The sequence below is a fragment of the Mustela putorius genome, unplaced genomic scaffold, assembly GCF_011764305.1.
Source record: "Mustela putorius furo isolate JIRA1106 unplaced genomic scaffold, ASM1176430v1.1 tig00000253_pilon_pilon_pilon, whole genome shotgun sequence".
Lineage (NCBI taxonomy): Eukaryota > Metazoa > Chordata > Mammalia > Carnivora > Mustelidae > Mustela > Mustela putorius.
In genome coordinates, this window is record NW_025421329.1 from 5,065,911 (window position 1) to 5,081,845 (window position 15,935).

At 39.8% G+C, this 15,935-nt stretch overlaps 1 protein-coding gene and 1 non-coding gene across 3 annotated transcripts in view; both read left to right on the top strand.

Annotated features, from left to right (window-relative positions):
* Positions 1–15,205, top strand: part of SEC23B (SEC23 homolog B, COPII coat complex component) — a 46,441-nt gene extending 31,236 nt beyond the window's left edge. For both annotated transcript variants that reach the window (XM_004754153.3, XM_004754152.3), the window contains exons 16-20: positions 104–265; positions 4,382–4,468; positions 6,424–6,579; positions 6,688–6,753; positions 14,109–15,205. In XM_004754153.3, coding sequence (XP_004754210.1) covers positions 104–265; positions 4,382–4,468; positions 6,424–6,579; positions 6,688–6,753; positions 14,109–14,198 — 561 coding nt within the window. In that variant the 3' untranslated portion in view covers positions 14,199–15,205. The remainder of the gene's footprint in view (positions 1–103; positions 266–4,381; positions 4,469–6,423; positions 6,580–6,687; positions 6,754–14,108) is intronic.
* LOC123391610 lies at positions 3,654–3,789 on the top strand. The gene has a single exon (XR_006606306.1). It is a non-coding gene; the product is annotated as a U4 spliceosomal RNA (small nuclear RNA).
* Positions 15,206–15,935: the final 730 nt, after the last annotated feature.

Consider the following 15,935-nt stretch of genomic DNA (forward strand, 5'->3'; position numbering starts at 1 on the left):
GGTCTAGCTTCTGTTTCAGAGACCTAAGGCAAGCCTGCTGTCTGGATATCTAAGTTACAACTGTATGCCCTTGTCTCTCTTATTTTTTTCTTGGTAAATGCAGTTCATGTTCCATCTTAGAAGATCTCCATTTCTCCAAGTGTTTAACAACAGTCCTGACGAGTCGTCGTATTATAGACACCATTTTGCCCGACAGGATCTAACCCAGTCCCTCATCATGATCCAGCCCATTCTGTACTCCTATTCCTTCCACGGGCCGCCAGAGGTGAGGTTTATGTGAATGTTTTTGTCAAATATGGAATCACCTAATACGCGTTGTTGTTTTTTTTCCTAGCAAGTTTACTCTTAGAGCAAAGCTGTAAAAAACAAAAAAACAAAAAAAAAAGAAAAAGAAAACTTGAAGTCTTTATAGTACTTTAACATTATTTCTGAGTATTGAAAAATACACGTAGGAAAAAGTCACAGGACCTATAAAGAAAGCTATTATCTGTAGAAGGCAGGATTACATGTTTAAAAAAAAAAAACAACTTACAAAATTACGTAGGTACTTTTCTTTTCCCAGTTACTTTGGCCCACTAATTCCATGTCTTGTGCCTGAAGGAAATCCTCTTACATACAGAAAAAACTTTGTTCAAAGAAATAGTGAAATGAACTATTATAATAGAAGATTAGAAAATAATCCCATGTCCATTATCACCACTGCTATTCAACATAGTACTAGAAGTCCTAGCCACAGCGATCAGACAACAAAAAGAAATTAAAGCATCCAAATCGGCAAAGAAGAAAAACTATCATTCTTTGCAGATGATATGATGCTATATGTGGAAAACCCAAAAGGCTCCACTCCAAAACTGCTACAACTTGTACAGGAATTCAGTAAAGTGTCAGGATATAAAGTCAGTGCACAGAAATCAGTTGCATTTCTTTACACTAACAACAAGACAGAAGAAAGAGAAATTAAGGAGTCGGTGCCATTTACAATTGCACCCAAAACCACAAGATACCTAGGAATAAACCTAACCAAAGAGGCAAAGAATCTATACTTAGAAAACTATAAAGTACTCATGAAAGAAATTGAGGAAGACACAGAAATGGAAAAATGTTCCATGCTCCTGGATTGGAAGAACAAATATTGTGAAAATGTCTATTCTACCTAAAGCAATCTACACATTTAATGCAGTCCCTATCAAAATCCCATCCATTTTTTTCAAAGAAATAGAACAAACAATCCTAAAATTTATATGGAACCAGAAAAGACCTCGAATAGCCAAAGGAATATTGAAAAAGAAAGCCAAAGTTTGTGGCATCACAATTCCAGACTTCAAGCTCTGTTACAAAGCTGTCATCATCAAGACAGCATGGTACTGGCACAAAAACAGATACATAGATCAATGGAATAGAATAGAGAGCCCAGAAATAGACCCTCAACTCTATGGTCAACTAATTTTTGACAAAGCAGGAAGAAATGTCCAATGGAAGAAAGACAGCCTCTTCAACAGATGGTGCTGGGAAAATTGGACAGCCACATGCAGAAAAATGAAATTGGACTATTTCCTTACACCATACATGAAAATAGACAAAATGGATGAAGGACCTCAATGTGAGAAAGGAATTCATCAAAATCCTTGAGAACACAGGCAGCAACCTCTTCGACCTCAGCCACAGCAACTTTTTCCTAGGAACATTGCCAAAGGCAAGGGAAGCAAGGGCAAAAATGAACTATTGGGATTTCATCAAGATCAAAAGCTTTTGCAAAGCAAAGGAAACAGTTAACAAAACCAAAAGACAGCTGACAGAATGGGAGAAGATATTTGCAGACGACATATCAGATAAAGGGCTAGTATCCAAAATCTATAAAGAGCTTAGCAAACTCAACACCCAAAGAACAAATAATCCAATCAAGAAATGGGCAGAGGACATGAACAGACATTTCTGCAAAGAAGACATCCACATGGCCAACAGACGCATGAAAAAATGCTCCACATCACTCGGCATCAGGGAAATACAAATCAAAACCACAATGAGATACCCCCTCACACCAGTCAGAATGGCAAAAATTAACAAGTCAAGAAATGACAGATGCTGGCAAGGATGTGGAGAGAGGGGAATCCTCCTACACTGTTGGTGGGAATGCAAGCTGGTGCAACCACTCTGGAAAACCGTGTGGAGGTTCCTCAAAAAACTGAAAATAGAGCTACCCTATGACCCAGTGATTGCACTACTGGGTATATATCCTAAAGATACAAACGTGGTGCTCCGAAGGGGGACGTGCACCCGAATGTTTATAGCAGCAATGTCCACAATAGCCAAACTATGGAGAGAACCTAGATGTCCATCAACAGGTGAATGGATAAAGAAGATATGGTATATATACACAATGGAATACTATGCAGCCATCAAAAGAAATGAAATCTTGCCATTTGTGACGACGCGGATGGAACTAGAGGGTATTATGCTTAGCGAAATAAGTCAGAGAAAGACAACTATCATATGATCTCTCTGATATGAAGAGGTGGAGATGCAATGTGGGGGGTTGATGGGTAGGAAAAGAAAAAACGAAGGAAGGTGGGTTTGAGAGGGAGACAAACCATAAAAGACTCAATCTCAGAAAACAGACTAAGGGTTGCTGAGGGGAGGGGGGACGGGAAAAGGTGGTGGGGATATGGACATTGGGGAGGGTATGTGCTATGATGCGTGCTGTGAAATGTGTAAACCCGACTCACAGACCTGTACCCCTGGGGATAAAAATACATTATATGTTTATTTTTTAAAAATAAATTAATTAAAAAAAAAGATTTGGCATACACACACACACACACACACACACACAATGGAATACTATGCAGCCATCAAAAGAAATGAAATTTTTCCATTTGCAATGAACTAGAGGGATATTATGGAACTAGAGGGGTATTATGGAACTAGAGGGGTATTATGGAACTAGAGGGGTATTATGCTTAGCGAAATAAGTCAATCAGAGAAAGACAACTATCTTATGATCTCTGTGTTATGAGGAAGTGGAGATGCAACATGGGGAGTTTGGGGGTAGGAAAAGAATAAATGAAACAAGATGGGATTAGAAGGGAGACAAACTGTAAGAGACTCTTAATCTCACAAAACAAACTGAGTTTTGCTGGGGACCGGGGGGTCGGGAGAGGGTAGAGGGGTTATGGACATTGAGGAGGGTATGTGCTGTGAAGTGTGTAAACTTGGCGATTCACAGATCTGTACCCCTGGGGCTAAAAATACATTATATGTTTATTAAAAAATTTAAAAATTAAAAAAGAAAAGAAAAGAATCCCAAGTGTTTAATAGTAGAAAAATAAGTAATCTAAGAAATATTTAAAGTTTATGGAATGTGATAAAATATTAAAATGTTACATGAAAGGGGCACCTGGCTGGCTCAGTTGGTATAGCATGAGACAGACCCTTGATCTCTGGGTCATGAGTTCAAGCCCCTCATTGGGTATAGATGTTACTAAAAAAGATAAAGTTACATGAAAAAAATCAAAATAGGAACTTTCCTAAATTATGTATTTTTTAGCATACAGGAATTAAAAACTATGTGAAAATAAATGATGAATATTTGTTGGACTTGGGTACAAATATTCAAATTTTCCTTAACAAGTACCTTACTTTTATTATTGAATTAGAGCTTTGCGCAGTGGCAGTATCGTAGCCAATGAGGTTTATCCGAGGCACGATTATTGCTAATTGAAAACTTATTATTGAATTAGAAATTCTAATAAAATGTATTCTGTAGGAAACTTTTAAAACTTCTATTAAAAGTTGTTCTTTTTCATGTAAGCATCACTGTTCCATCATCTACAGCAATAGATTTGAGAGAATGTGTTTCCAATAGATAAAATACATTTTTAAAATTTATTTATTTATTTATTTATTTGACAGAGATCATAAGCAGGCAGAGACAGGCAGACAGAGAGGAGGAAGCAGGCTCCCCGCTGAGCAGAGAGCCCGATGCGGGGTTCGATCCCAGCACCCTGGGATCATGACCTGAGCCGAAGGCAGAGACTTTAACCCACTGAGCCACCCAGGCGCCCCGATAAAATACATTTCTAACACAAAACTGAAAATGTTTGGGATTATCTGTGGTTCCTGGAGTAAAAGATGTTCTTAATCTCTCTCCCCAGTTGATGAGGGATTATTTGGAGGCTCTTTCTAATACAAAGTTGATACTTAGAACTTCTGGGTCGGGGAGCAGAAAGCAGGACTTTCTTTAAAAATGGAGAGAGCCATTGTGCCAGGTGCCGTTCATCAGCAGCGTTGGAGCTGTTGTGTAGACACCCCAAGTGTGGGGTTGAAGTGGTCGCTATGTGGGAACGGGGCAAGACCAATGCCTTCTCTCTCCCTTTTTCTTCAGCCAGTACTCTTGGACAGCAGCAGCATTCTAGCTGAGAGAATTTTGCTGATGGATACTTTCTTCCAAATTGTCATTTATCTTGGTGAGGTAAGAAGATACTAATTTCTTTCATTACTATTGTTTTGGCTTTCTTTTTATTAATTTAGATTTTTATGGCATTTGAAATAATTTGGGCTTAGAAGACCCACTGTTTATTAGAATCAGTATAGCAGTAAAATCTTTCTCAGGTCCCTGGGGTATTTGTATATTTAGTAATTTTAATTATATTTGTTGTAAATAAATCTCAGGTTGTCATTTTAAATCACTCTAAAATCCTTTAACTGGACACTATGTTCATTGATAAATTCTTTTCCTTCTGTTGTCCATTCTTTACCTTCAATAAATTGCTTTGGTGATTGACTTGACTTCCTAGTGTCTGTATACTAGATGTGATTTCAAATGTTCTGCAAAAGTATACATTGTTTTTCAGAATTCCCTTAATAACTTAGGATGAATTAGTTTTCCAATACTAATATGCATTTTATAGTTTTTAACTTTTTTCAACATATTAATACCCACTCTGCTAGTTGCTTGCCCATTGGGTGACCAACTGCTGTTCCCACTGGTTCCTATAGGAGCAATAATCATGATTTGCTTTCTGTGCCTTCAGCTGAGCTCTTAAAGACATTCTGACAACAGCCCCCATCCTGTTCGTTCACACATTTATTGAGTATATGTGCACGTGCATGCAAGTGATGGATTCTAAAGACGAAGACAGTGACATGGTTCTCACTCCCCAAAAGCCCCATGTCTACTGGTTGTGAGTGTTCTGATGAACTCTTGGAACCAAACAAGCTTATGGGCATTTCCTCTGTGCCTCCATTCAGTCAGAAATTAAGACCCAGAAGATATTACTGGAAACTGAGAAGGGGAGAGCAGGCTGCAGAAGGAAGCACCTAAAGAGAATCCTCCCTCTGATATCAGACTAAGGGTTTTGTAAAACCCATCGATCACTTGTTACATCCTCTAGCTCCATTTCCGCTGTTTTCTTTTTTAGTGTCCCCTAAATAACATGTGAAAACACTTCAGGTTATTTATAAAGCTGTACTAATCAGTCAGCGAATATTTCTTGATTTCCTGTGTGCACATGGCATTTTCTAGAGCTGTTGCCAATGGGGATAAAAGAGGGGGAGACACGGTGTCAGCTGAGGTGGGGAGATTGGCTTTACCTTCTGCTCTATAGTATGCTGCCTTCTACTTGCCTACTGAACACCCATGCATGGATTCTCGCAGCTTTTCTCTCCTCCACCAAGAGTATCCCAACCCAGATCCCAGGGAATTTGGGGATGAGTCTTTGTGAGACTAGGCACTGGAGTTGGGTGTGGAGGTGTGCCCATAGAGAAGAGAAGGGGGGACAGACTCCACGTAGGAAGCCATTTCCCTACCAGCTGGAAGGACATGGGAAGCTGGACCCAGTGATGGCAGTGGAAATGGAAAGGCAGGACGGCTCCTGGGGACAGCTATACCCTGGGTGTGTTTTTTGTTTTTTGTTTTTAAGAATTTAAACAGTCCTAAAGCAGAGGATTCTTTTTTCTTTTTTTTTAATTATTTATTTATTTGACAGACACAAGTGGGCAGGCAGAGAGAGAGAGAGGAGGGAAGCAAGCTCCCCGCCGAGCAGAGAGTCCGACATGGGGCTTGATCCTAGGACCCTGGGATCATGACCTGAGCCAAAGGCAGAGGTTTAACCCACTGAGCCACCCAGGCGCCCCTGGGTGTTTTTAGCTAGTTGGTATGTACAGTTAGAAAGGGAAGAGGTGTGACTGATGGCTCTGACGTTTCGGGGAGAACTGTGTAGTGGGGGGTGTCCTGGCTGCACCTCTTTGCTTCCTCTACTTTAAGCAGAGGAAGTTCTCCTTTGCTACCTGCTGCAACTCGTCATTCTTGACATGGCTTCTTCCCCGAAACGAGTCATGGTGGGAGTGTTAGAATGTCAAGAATGTCAGAGAAGACTGTTGTTCCAGTGTTTCCACAGTGATTGTGTTTGGTTTATTTTGGTGCAGACCATAGCCCAGTGGCGTAAAGCAGGGTACCAGGACATGCCTGAGTATGAAAACTTCAAGCACCTCCTGCAGGCACCGCTGGATGATGCCCAAGAGATTCTGCAGGCGCGCTTCCCAATGCCACGCTACATTAACACGGAGCACGGAGGCAGCCAGGTGAGTGCGTTGAGTCCCAGCTCTTGTGTTCTGGTGGTTCCATGAACTTTTTTTCTACTACACTAATATTAATGTCACTTGTAATCTTTAAATCTCTTGTTTTTAAAGGCTCGATTCCTTTTGTCCAAAGTGAACCCATCACAGACACACAATAACCTGTACGCCTGGGGACAGGTAAGAAATTGTCAGGTATCTGGGGAGGATGCCAGGCTCCTTTTTGAACACCTATTTACCAAGTTATCCTTTTGGCTTTAGAAGCAGAATAACTCAGGTATTTTGCTGGGGAGTGGGAAGGCTTTCTGTAACATAGCTGAGGCAGGAGGGAGTGCCTTGTGTGGATCCCCTTCTTTGACCAGAGGACAGAACTCTGTAGCGTGACCTGTATTTGGCTCTCTTCATAGACACAGCAGCATCTCCCCAGACTTCCTTTGCCCCCCTGACCCAGCCTCGACCCCACTTCTCTCTCCCAATGGTGTGGGGTAAAAACATCTGATCACCACTGGCTCTGTCTCCTCACTTTTCAGCCTCTGTCTCCTCCTTTATCTAATTATTTAACATAACATTTATTTAACTTATTTAACATAACATTTAGGTCTCGTCCGGTCTTTTTCTTTGACTGTTTTCTTGTAACATTTTTGAAAATTAAACTTTCCTTTGAGGCAATTGTAAATTTACAATCAGTTATTAGAAATAATACAGAGAGATTCCTTGTGCTCTTCACCTCCTGTCCCCCAGTGGGAACATCTTGCACAGCTGGAATGCAGTATCATTCAGGATATTGAAATAGATACGGTCCAGGTACACATTTCCTTCACCACAAGGATCTCTCATTTGCCCTTGTGTTAGTCACTCTCACTTCCCGCCTACCTCCACCTCTTCCTTAACACATGGCAACTACTGCCACGTTCTCCACTTCTATGATTTTGTCAAGAATATTATATATGTGAAATTGCATGGTATGTAACTTTTGGGGACTGGCTTTTTTCCCTCAGCATGATTGTCTAGAGATTCATCCAGGTTATTGCAGGAATCACTAATTTGTTTCTTTTTACTTGTGGAGTAGTATTCCATGGTATTGATGTATTGTGGGTGTTATCAGTGTACTGGAGTTGTTTATTGTTCACCCGTGGAAGGACATCTGGATGTCCTTCCTTCACAGTTCCTGGCTGTTAGGAGTAAAGCTACTAGAAATAGTCATGTACAGGTTTCTCATTAACCGAAGTCTTCCATTCTCCAAGGTAAATGCTCAGGATTACATTTGTTCAATGGTATGGTAATCACATGGTTAGTCTAAGAAACTGATGTTTTCCAGAGTGGACTGCCTCCTTCTACATCCCCACTAGCAATGTATGAGTGATCGATTTTCTCTGCATCCTTGCCAATATTTGATATTGTCATTATTTTGATTTTCAGCTATTCCAGTAGGTGTGTACTGGTATACCATTATGGTTTTAAATTACATTTTCTTTTTCTTTTTTTTCAAGATTTTATTCACTTGACACAGAGAGATCAGAAGTAGGCACAGATGCAGGCAAGAGAGGGGAAAGCAGATTCCCCACTGAACAGGGAGCCCGATGTGGGGCTTGATCCATGACCTGACCTGAGCTAAAGGCAGACGCTCAACAGCTGAGCCACCCAGGCGCCCCTAAATTACATTTTTTTTTCTCTCTTTTTTTAAGTTCTTTTTTTTAGATTTTATTTATTTGACAGAGAGAGGGGGATCACAAGTAGACAGAGAGTCAGGCAGAGAGAGAGGGGGAAGCAGGCCTCCTGCTGAGCAGACAGCCTGATTCTGAATTCGATCCCAGGACCCTGAGATCGTGACCTGAGCCAAAGGCAGAGGCTTAACCCACTGAAATCTTTTGACCATTGTATAAATGGGTTTTTGCTTTTCTTGCTGTTGAGTTTTGAGTTCTTTTTGTCAAATACGTAATTTGTAAATATTTTCTCTCACTTCTAGCTTGTCTGTATGTACATCTTCTTTACAGGGTCTTTTGCAGAGCAAAAATGTTTAATTTTTATGAAATCCACTTTAGTAGTTTTTCCTTTTATGGATTGTGCTTTTGGTGCCAAGTTTGAGAACTCTGCCTAGCCCTGGGTCCCAAAGATCTGCCATATTTGTTTGTCTAATTTTACATTTCCATTTCAGTCTGTGATCCATTTTGAGTTAATTTTTGTGGGGTGCCTGGGTGGCTCAGTGGGTTAAGCCTCTGCCTTTGGCTCAGGTCATGATCTCAGTGTCCTGGGATTGAGCCCCGCATCTGGCGCTCTGCTCAGCAGGGAGCCTGCTTCCCTCCCCCCCATCTCTCTGCCTACTTGTGATATCTCTCCCTGCAAAATAAATAAATTAAATATTTTTAAAAAATTGTGTGTGTGTGTGTGAGATGTGAGGCTTAGTTTTATTTTATGCATGTGGACGTCTAACTGCTCATACCATTTGTTGAAAGGATGTCTTGCTTCCTTTGAATTACTTTGTGTCTTCATCAAAGGTTAGTTGATCTTATTTGTGTGAGTCCATTTCTGGGTTTTCTGCTCTGTTATGTTGATCTGTGTTTCTATCACTCTACCAATAACACAGTCTTGATTACTGTAGCTGTATAGTAAGTCAGTCTTCAAATTTTCCGATTTCTCCAACTTCTTTTTCAAAAATGACTTAGCTATTCCAGTTTCTTTGCTTCTACATAAAAATTTTAGGATAATTTTGCTTATGTCTTTAAAAACTTGCTGGGATTTTGATAAGAATTACATCAATCTTCTGTATAGTTTGGGGGAGAATTGACATCTTTACAGTGCTGAGCCTTCCAATCTGTGAATTCATTTTGTCTTCCACTCTCTTTTGATTTCTTTCCTTAGTGTTAAATGTTTTCACATTTTTCTTTTTTTTTTTTAGGACTTGTGATTGGTATTGTAGTTTTGATGTCAGTGCCCAGGTGTTAATTACCAGTATATGTGTACAATTGATTTTTGTGTATTTATCTTATATCATGTGACTTTCCTGAGTCAGTACTTCTGGGAGGTTTTTTTGAGGTTCTTCAAGATTTTCAACATAGGTAATGATATCATCTACAAATAGAAAACAGCTTATTTTTTCCTTTCCAATGTGAATACCATTATTTCCTTTTCGTGTCTTGTTGTCTTTGTTTTCAGTTTCATCGGTTCTGTTGTAATCTTTTTTTTCTTCTGCTTGCTTTGGGTTTATTTAGAAATGTTGCTTAGTTTCCAAGTATTTGGAGATTTTATTATTTGTTGATTTTTTATTTTTTATTTTGATTCCATTGTGGCTGGAGATAACACTTTCTATGACTTCGGTGCCTTTAAATTTGAAGTTTTTTTTATGGCCCAAACTGTGGTCTGTCTTGGCATATGTTCCATGGTCACCTGAGTATGTATTCTGCTGTTGTGCGGTAGAGTGTTCTGTAAATGCCTTTTAGATCCTGTTGATGGTGGTGGTGAGTTCTTACTGATTGCCCTGTCAGTTTATGAGTGTTGTCAGTTTAGGGTGTTGAAGTTTCCAACTCTAATCATGAGTTCGTCTATATGTATCTCCTTTGTTGTCTGTCAGTTTTTGTTCCTGTTTTGTAGCTCTATTGTTTATGTGTACACATCTAGGATTGTTGTGTTGTTGGTTGATTTTATATCATTATATAATTTCTCCTTCTGTTGCTGGTCATTTTGTTTGCGTTGATGTCTGCTTTATCTGACATTAATAGAATTCACTATTTTCATGCAAAAAATATTGTTTGCATGTTATATCTCTTGCCATTCTTTACCTTTCAACCTATTTTTTTGTATTATATTTGAAATGAATTTATTGTAAATAACCCATGGTTTTTAATCTGCTCTGCTAATCTCCTAACTGCTGCATTTGGGCCATTTATATTTAAGGTAATTATTGATATGTTGGGACTTTCTGTTGTTTTATTTTTTGCTTTTCCATTTGCTTTCTCTGTTTTTCATTTCTCTGTTTTCCGTTTTCTGCATTCCTGTGGGTTACTTGAACATTTTTTAGAATTCCATTTTAACTCGTTTATAATGTTTTTGAGTGTATCTCTTTGTGTAGCTTTTAGTGGTTACTCCCAGTTGTAGATAATAGAGCATTATGTATTACCTTATATATGCATAGCTTATCACAGTTGACTAGAATCTTTTTGACCAATTCAAGTGACGTATAGAAAACTTAACCACTGTGCTTGGATGGCTCAGATGATTAAGTGTCTGTCTTGGGCTCAGGTCATGATCTCTGGGTCCTGGGATCAAGCCCCATGTCAGGCTCCCAGCTCAGCACGGAGTCTGCTTCTCCCTCTCCCTCTGGCTCTCCCCCTGCTCAGCCTCTCTTTCTCTCTCTCAGATGAATAAATAAAATCTTAAAAAAAAAAAAAAACTTAACTCCCCTTTACATTCCTTTATCTTATCCCATTTATAATTGTCTTAAATGTTTCTTCTAAATGGATTAGTCGGTGCTAATAGTTTTTCTTCAGTCATGAAGCATAATTTATAAACTTCAAGAGAAGAAGCAAGTCCTATTATACTTCTCCATATTTTTGCTTACTGTGTTCTTTATTCCTTCTTGATATTCCAGGGTTCCTTCTTTATAATTTCCTTTCTGTTTAGAGAGCTTCCTTTAGCCATTCTTTTAGGTCTCCTGATGATAGATTCTTAGTTTTCTTTCATTTGAGAATCCTCATTTCCCCCTTCTTTAATGCAGGATATTTTTTCTAGATGCAGGATTCTGGTGGCAGCCCTATTCTTTGGGCATCTGAAAAATGTTTTGCTACTTCTCTTGGCTTCTGTGGTTTCTGATGAGAAATTCATTGTCCTTATTGCTTTTCCCTTATAGGTGAGAAGTCATTTTTCTCTAGCTGCTTTTAAGATTGTTTCTTTGTTATAAGTACTATGTGTTTGGTGTGGATTTCCTTGGATTTAACCTATTTAGAATTTGCTCAGCTTCTTGATTCTGTGTATTTATTTCTCTTGCCAAAGTTGGGTAGTTATCAGCCATTATTCTTTGAATACTTTTTCAGCCCATCCTCTTTTTCCTTTCTCTCTGGGACTCCGACGACATGAATGTCAGGTGTTTTGTAGTTCCACAGGTCCCTGGTGCCCTGTTCATTTTTTTCCCACTTATTTTCTATTTTTCAGTTGGGTAATTTCTATTATTTTATCTTCCAGGTCACTGATTATTGTCTCTGTTCCTTTTCTGCTATTGAACTTATCCACCAAGCTTTTTACTTGTTTCTGTAGTTTTCAGTTTTAAAGCTTTCCTTTGGGGCACCTGGGTGCCTCAGTTAGTTAAGCAACTGCCTTCCGCTCGGGTCACGATCCTGGAGTCCTGAGATCGAGTCCCCCATCAGTCTCCCTGCTCTGTGGGGAACCTGCTTTTTCCTCTGCCTGCCACTCCCCTGCTTGTGCTTGCTCGCTCTCCCTGTGTCAAATAAATAAAAATCTTAAAAAAAAAAAAAGAATAATAAAATAAAACTTTCCTTTGGTTCTTCTTTATCTACTTTCCTGAGAAATTCTTTGCTGAGGCTTTCTGTTTTTTCATTTGTTTCAAGTGTGTTTGTAATTGCTCACTGAAGCTACTTAGAAGTCTTTGTCAGATAATTCTAACACTGTCCTCAGTTTGGTGTTAATACCTGCTGTCTGTTTTTCATTCACTTTGAGATCTTGACTGTTGTTATAAGTGATTTTTGTTTATTTTTTGTTTGTTTGTTTAAAGATTTATTTATTTATTTTATTTGACAGACAGAGATCACAAGTAGGCAGGAAGACAGGCGGTGGGAGGGAGGGAAGCAGGCTTCCTGCTGAGCAGAGCGCTGGATGTGGGGCTTGATCCCAGGATCCTGAGATCATGACCTGAGTAGAAGGCAGAGGCTTTAACCCACTGAGCCACCCAGGTGCCCCGATGATAAGTAATTTTTTTTTAAATTAATTTAATTTTTTTTTATGATTTTATTTATTTATTTGACAGAGAGAAATCACAAGTAGATGGAGAGGCAGGCAGAGAGAGAGAGAGGGAAGCAGGCTCCCTGCTGAGCAGAGAGCCCGATGCGGGACTCGATCCCAGGACGGTGAGATCATGACCTGAGCCGAAGGCAGCGGCCTAACCCACCGAGCCACCCAGGCGCCCAGTGATTTTTTTATTGAAATGTGAACATTTTCATATTTGTTATGAGACTCTGGATCTATTTAAATAGGCTATTTTAGCTGGCTTTTAGTCACGCTGCTCTAGGAGGGAAGCTGGGAAGACATTGTTTCATTACTGCCAGATAGCAATCCAGGTTTTCCATTGGCCTCTTGACACCTGGGTGGGGGACAATTCATTGTTACTATTGGGTAGGAATGGGTGTTTCAGCCCCCCACCTAGTCTCCACTGATCCTGCTGTGGAGATGACCTTGTTAGTGTTGGGTGGTGGTGAAAGTGTGCACTGTCTACTAGGCTGCCTCTGATACCCAATGCAGGGGGCACAGAGGACATCTTCCTATTGCCAGGTCTGGGGGAGGAAATTCCCAGTGCCGTACTTGGCTTTCTCTGAACCCATCCTCATGGGCTCCCTTGTTACTGTCTTGTGAAGGTGGCCATCTTAGGTGCTCACTCAGTCTTTGCCAGTGTGTGTGGGGCCACAGTTTTTTCTAACATCTTTTGTCTTGCTAGGCTATGCTGGTCCTTTAACTAGAGAAAGTTGACTTTCTCTATGTTTTTTTCTGTGGCCGGTGATTGTTTGCCAGCCTTTCAGCTCCAGGTCTGGGATGTTTGAGGCAAAAAGGAAACCCAAGGAGCTCACCACTGTGTTGTTCCTTGGGATCCAGGGCTCCTAGTTTGTTTGCTCTCTTCTCCACCTTTTACAGTCTTCTTACATTTCTATTATATAAAATGTCCAGGGTTTCCAGTTGTACATGGTGGAAGGAATAGGGAAAAGTACAGGTACTCCTTCCCGGAAGGCATCTTATAAAATTTTAATTCTACTTTTTACAGATTTGAGCTCTTACTAGAATTCAAGGTTTCTATTCAGTTCTTTTCCCTTCACATTACATAAGTCATGAGCATTTTCTGATAGTACAGATACCATCTTTTCAGTGGAGATCCTCATTTACTCATTTGTAAATATACTACCATACAAGCTTCTCTTGTAAGCAGGGCATGAAGAACATTGGGTTAGGTGCTGGCAGGGTGATGGGGAAGGTGAGACACAGGGTGTGTGGCCTCCAGGAGCTCATGTTTGATGGGTTGCCAGACTCTGGGCTGGTCTTCAGAACCATGGAGAGGATTAAAGCAGAAGGGTATATGCCCAAACTGTCTATAGTGGCAGGGGATGGCTTGACCTCAGTGGGTTGGAGAGGGGTTTTGTGAGGAAACTATGCTTCAGTTGATAGAACAGTTAGCTAAGCAGAGAATGGCAGTGGCGGGAGTCCTCCTAGCAGAGCAGGTAGCACTGTGAATGTTCTGAGGTGGCGGAAGCGTCCTTAGTAATTCATAAATGCTAACCAGCTTTTCAGATACCTACCAGTTAATCTTTACCATTAAATTTCAGGAAACAGGAGCACCCATCCTAACTGATGACGTTAGCCTGCAGGTGTTCATGGATCATTTGAAGAAGCTGGCTGTTTCCAGTGCTTGTTAAGCTAGAAGATGTGAGCAGAACATCAAAGAACACATTGTATTGTGTTCACAATTGCTGATAATGGCTTAAAAACATTCCTTTCACTTTACTTGTGGGTTTTAATAAATAATCAAAGGAAGCATTGTATGTAACTCTTTAGATTATAATTTATTTGTATTCCTTATTTGTGCCCCTTTTCCTGCATCATCAAATGTTTTGGTACTTGTAGATGTTTATATACTTTTTGTATCCTAACTTTACTGTTACATAAAATCAAAGGTAATGTATTTTGGCAACTCATTTAGGTGAAAATCATAATGATCACACAGGAAATAAATCTGGATAAAGCAAGCGCTGGCTAAAATAATGCTAATACAAATTTGATTTCCTGAAGTCTCTATGTGTGTATGTGTATGTTTTTAGTGACTCCCCCAAGAGGTATTACCTGAACTTAATCCTCATTTTCTGTCTAAATGTTAAGTGAGGGAAAGGTTGAAATATGTGAAACTTGATCATCAAGGCAGAGCTGTCTGGAGTGCACTGTCCCTAACTCACATGTAAACAGCCCAGCCCAGGTGGCTGCTGGGGATCAGTGGCCCTAACAAAGTGGTAATGCAGTTATCTTGGGCATCAAGTAAAACAACTTAAACAGGTACTGGTGGTTGTTTTGTTTTGTTTTGTTTTTTAAAACTATGCATATACTACTTTGATTTAAAACAAACTTTATAATAACGGTTCCCTCCACTCCCTAAGCCTAGACCTACTCTTCAGAGAGAGATGGCTGGTTTTAACTTTTCTTTTCGAGTTATTTGTTGATGTTATCAGTGTTAGCCAGTGTCTCTCAATTCCCATTTTCCAGAATGAGGACCTTTCTCTGTAGCATCCAGTTTTGATGGACTGTACCTTTCTTTTTTTATTATCAAAGTTGGTAAAATTTACATTCCGACCTGTTAACCATAGTTACGTCTTTTGTCTCAAAGTTCATTCTGAAAGTTGAAAACAAATAAAGATCATTTATATAATTGTGATAATGTTAGCAATGTCCTTGTTTGAGTCAGGTAGTATTACATTTTTCTCCATGGGTTTGCTGTCCCAGGCCCTACACCATTTGAAGGAAAATGTTCCCAGTGACAAAATCAGTCATTTACATTCTTATGTTCTAGCACTCCTCGGCTCGGTTTGCTTCTTTTTTGCATCATAACTTCGTGTATTTGTTGTTTTCCCTAGGAGTTTCTAATTTGGGGGCAAGTGATTTTTTAAAATTTTATTTATTCATTTGAGAGAGAGAGCATGAAAAGGGAGAGGGTCAGAAGGAGAAACAGGGAGACCAATGCAGGTACTCATTCCTGGGACTCCAGGATCATGACCTGAGCCAAAGGCAATCACCCAACCAACTGAGCCACCCAGGTGCCCTGAAGTCCATTCTTTAGAGATCACTGATCTCTCTAATCACCGCCCATCTGCTGACAAGTCATCCAGGAATTTGTTTTGTTTGGAAGCCTGGGTTCGTTCTACAATTCCTTTAATCCCATAAGTCATTTGCTGTATCTTAAGTTAATGGGAGATAATTCACTGAATCTATTCAGTCTTCATACTTAGCTTTGCCGAGTGTAAAATTCTAGCCCCCAAACAATTTTCTCTCAGAACTTTGGAACAATTTTTTCATTCACTTGACAAATATTTTTTCAGTATTTGCTATGTATGGAGTGTCTTACAGACGCTGGGTATGTAGCCAATAAAACAAATAACTGCCCTGGT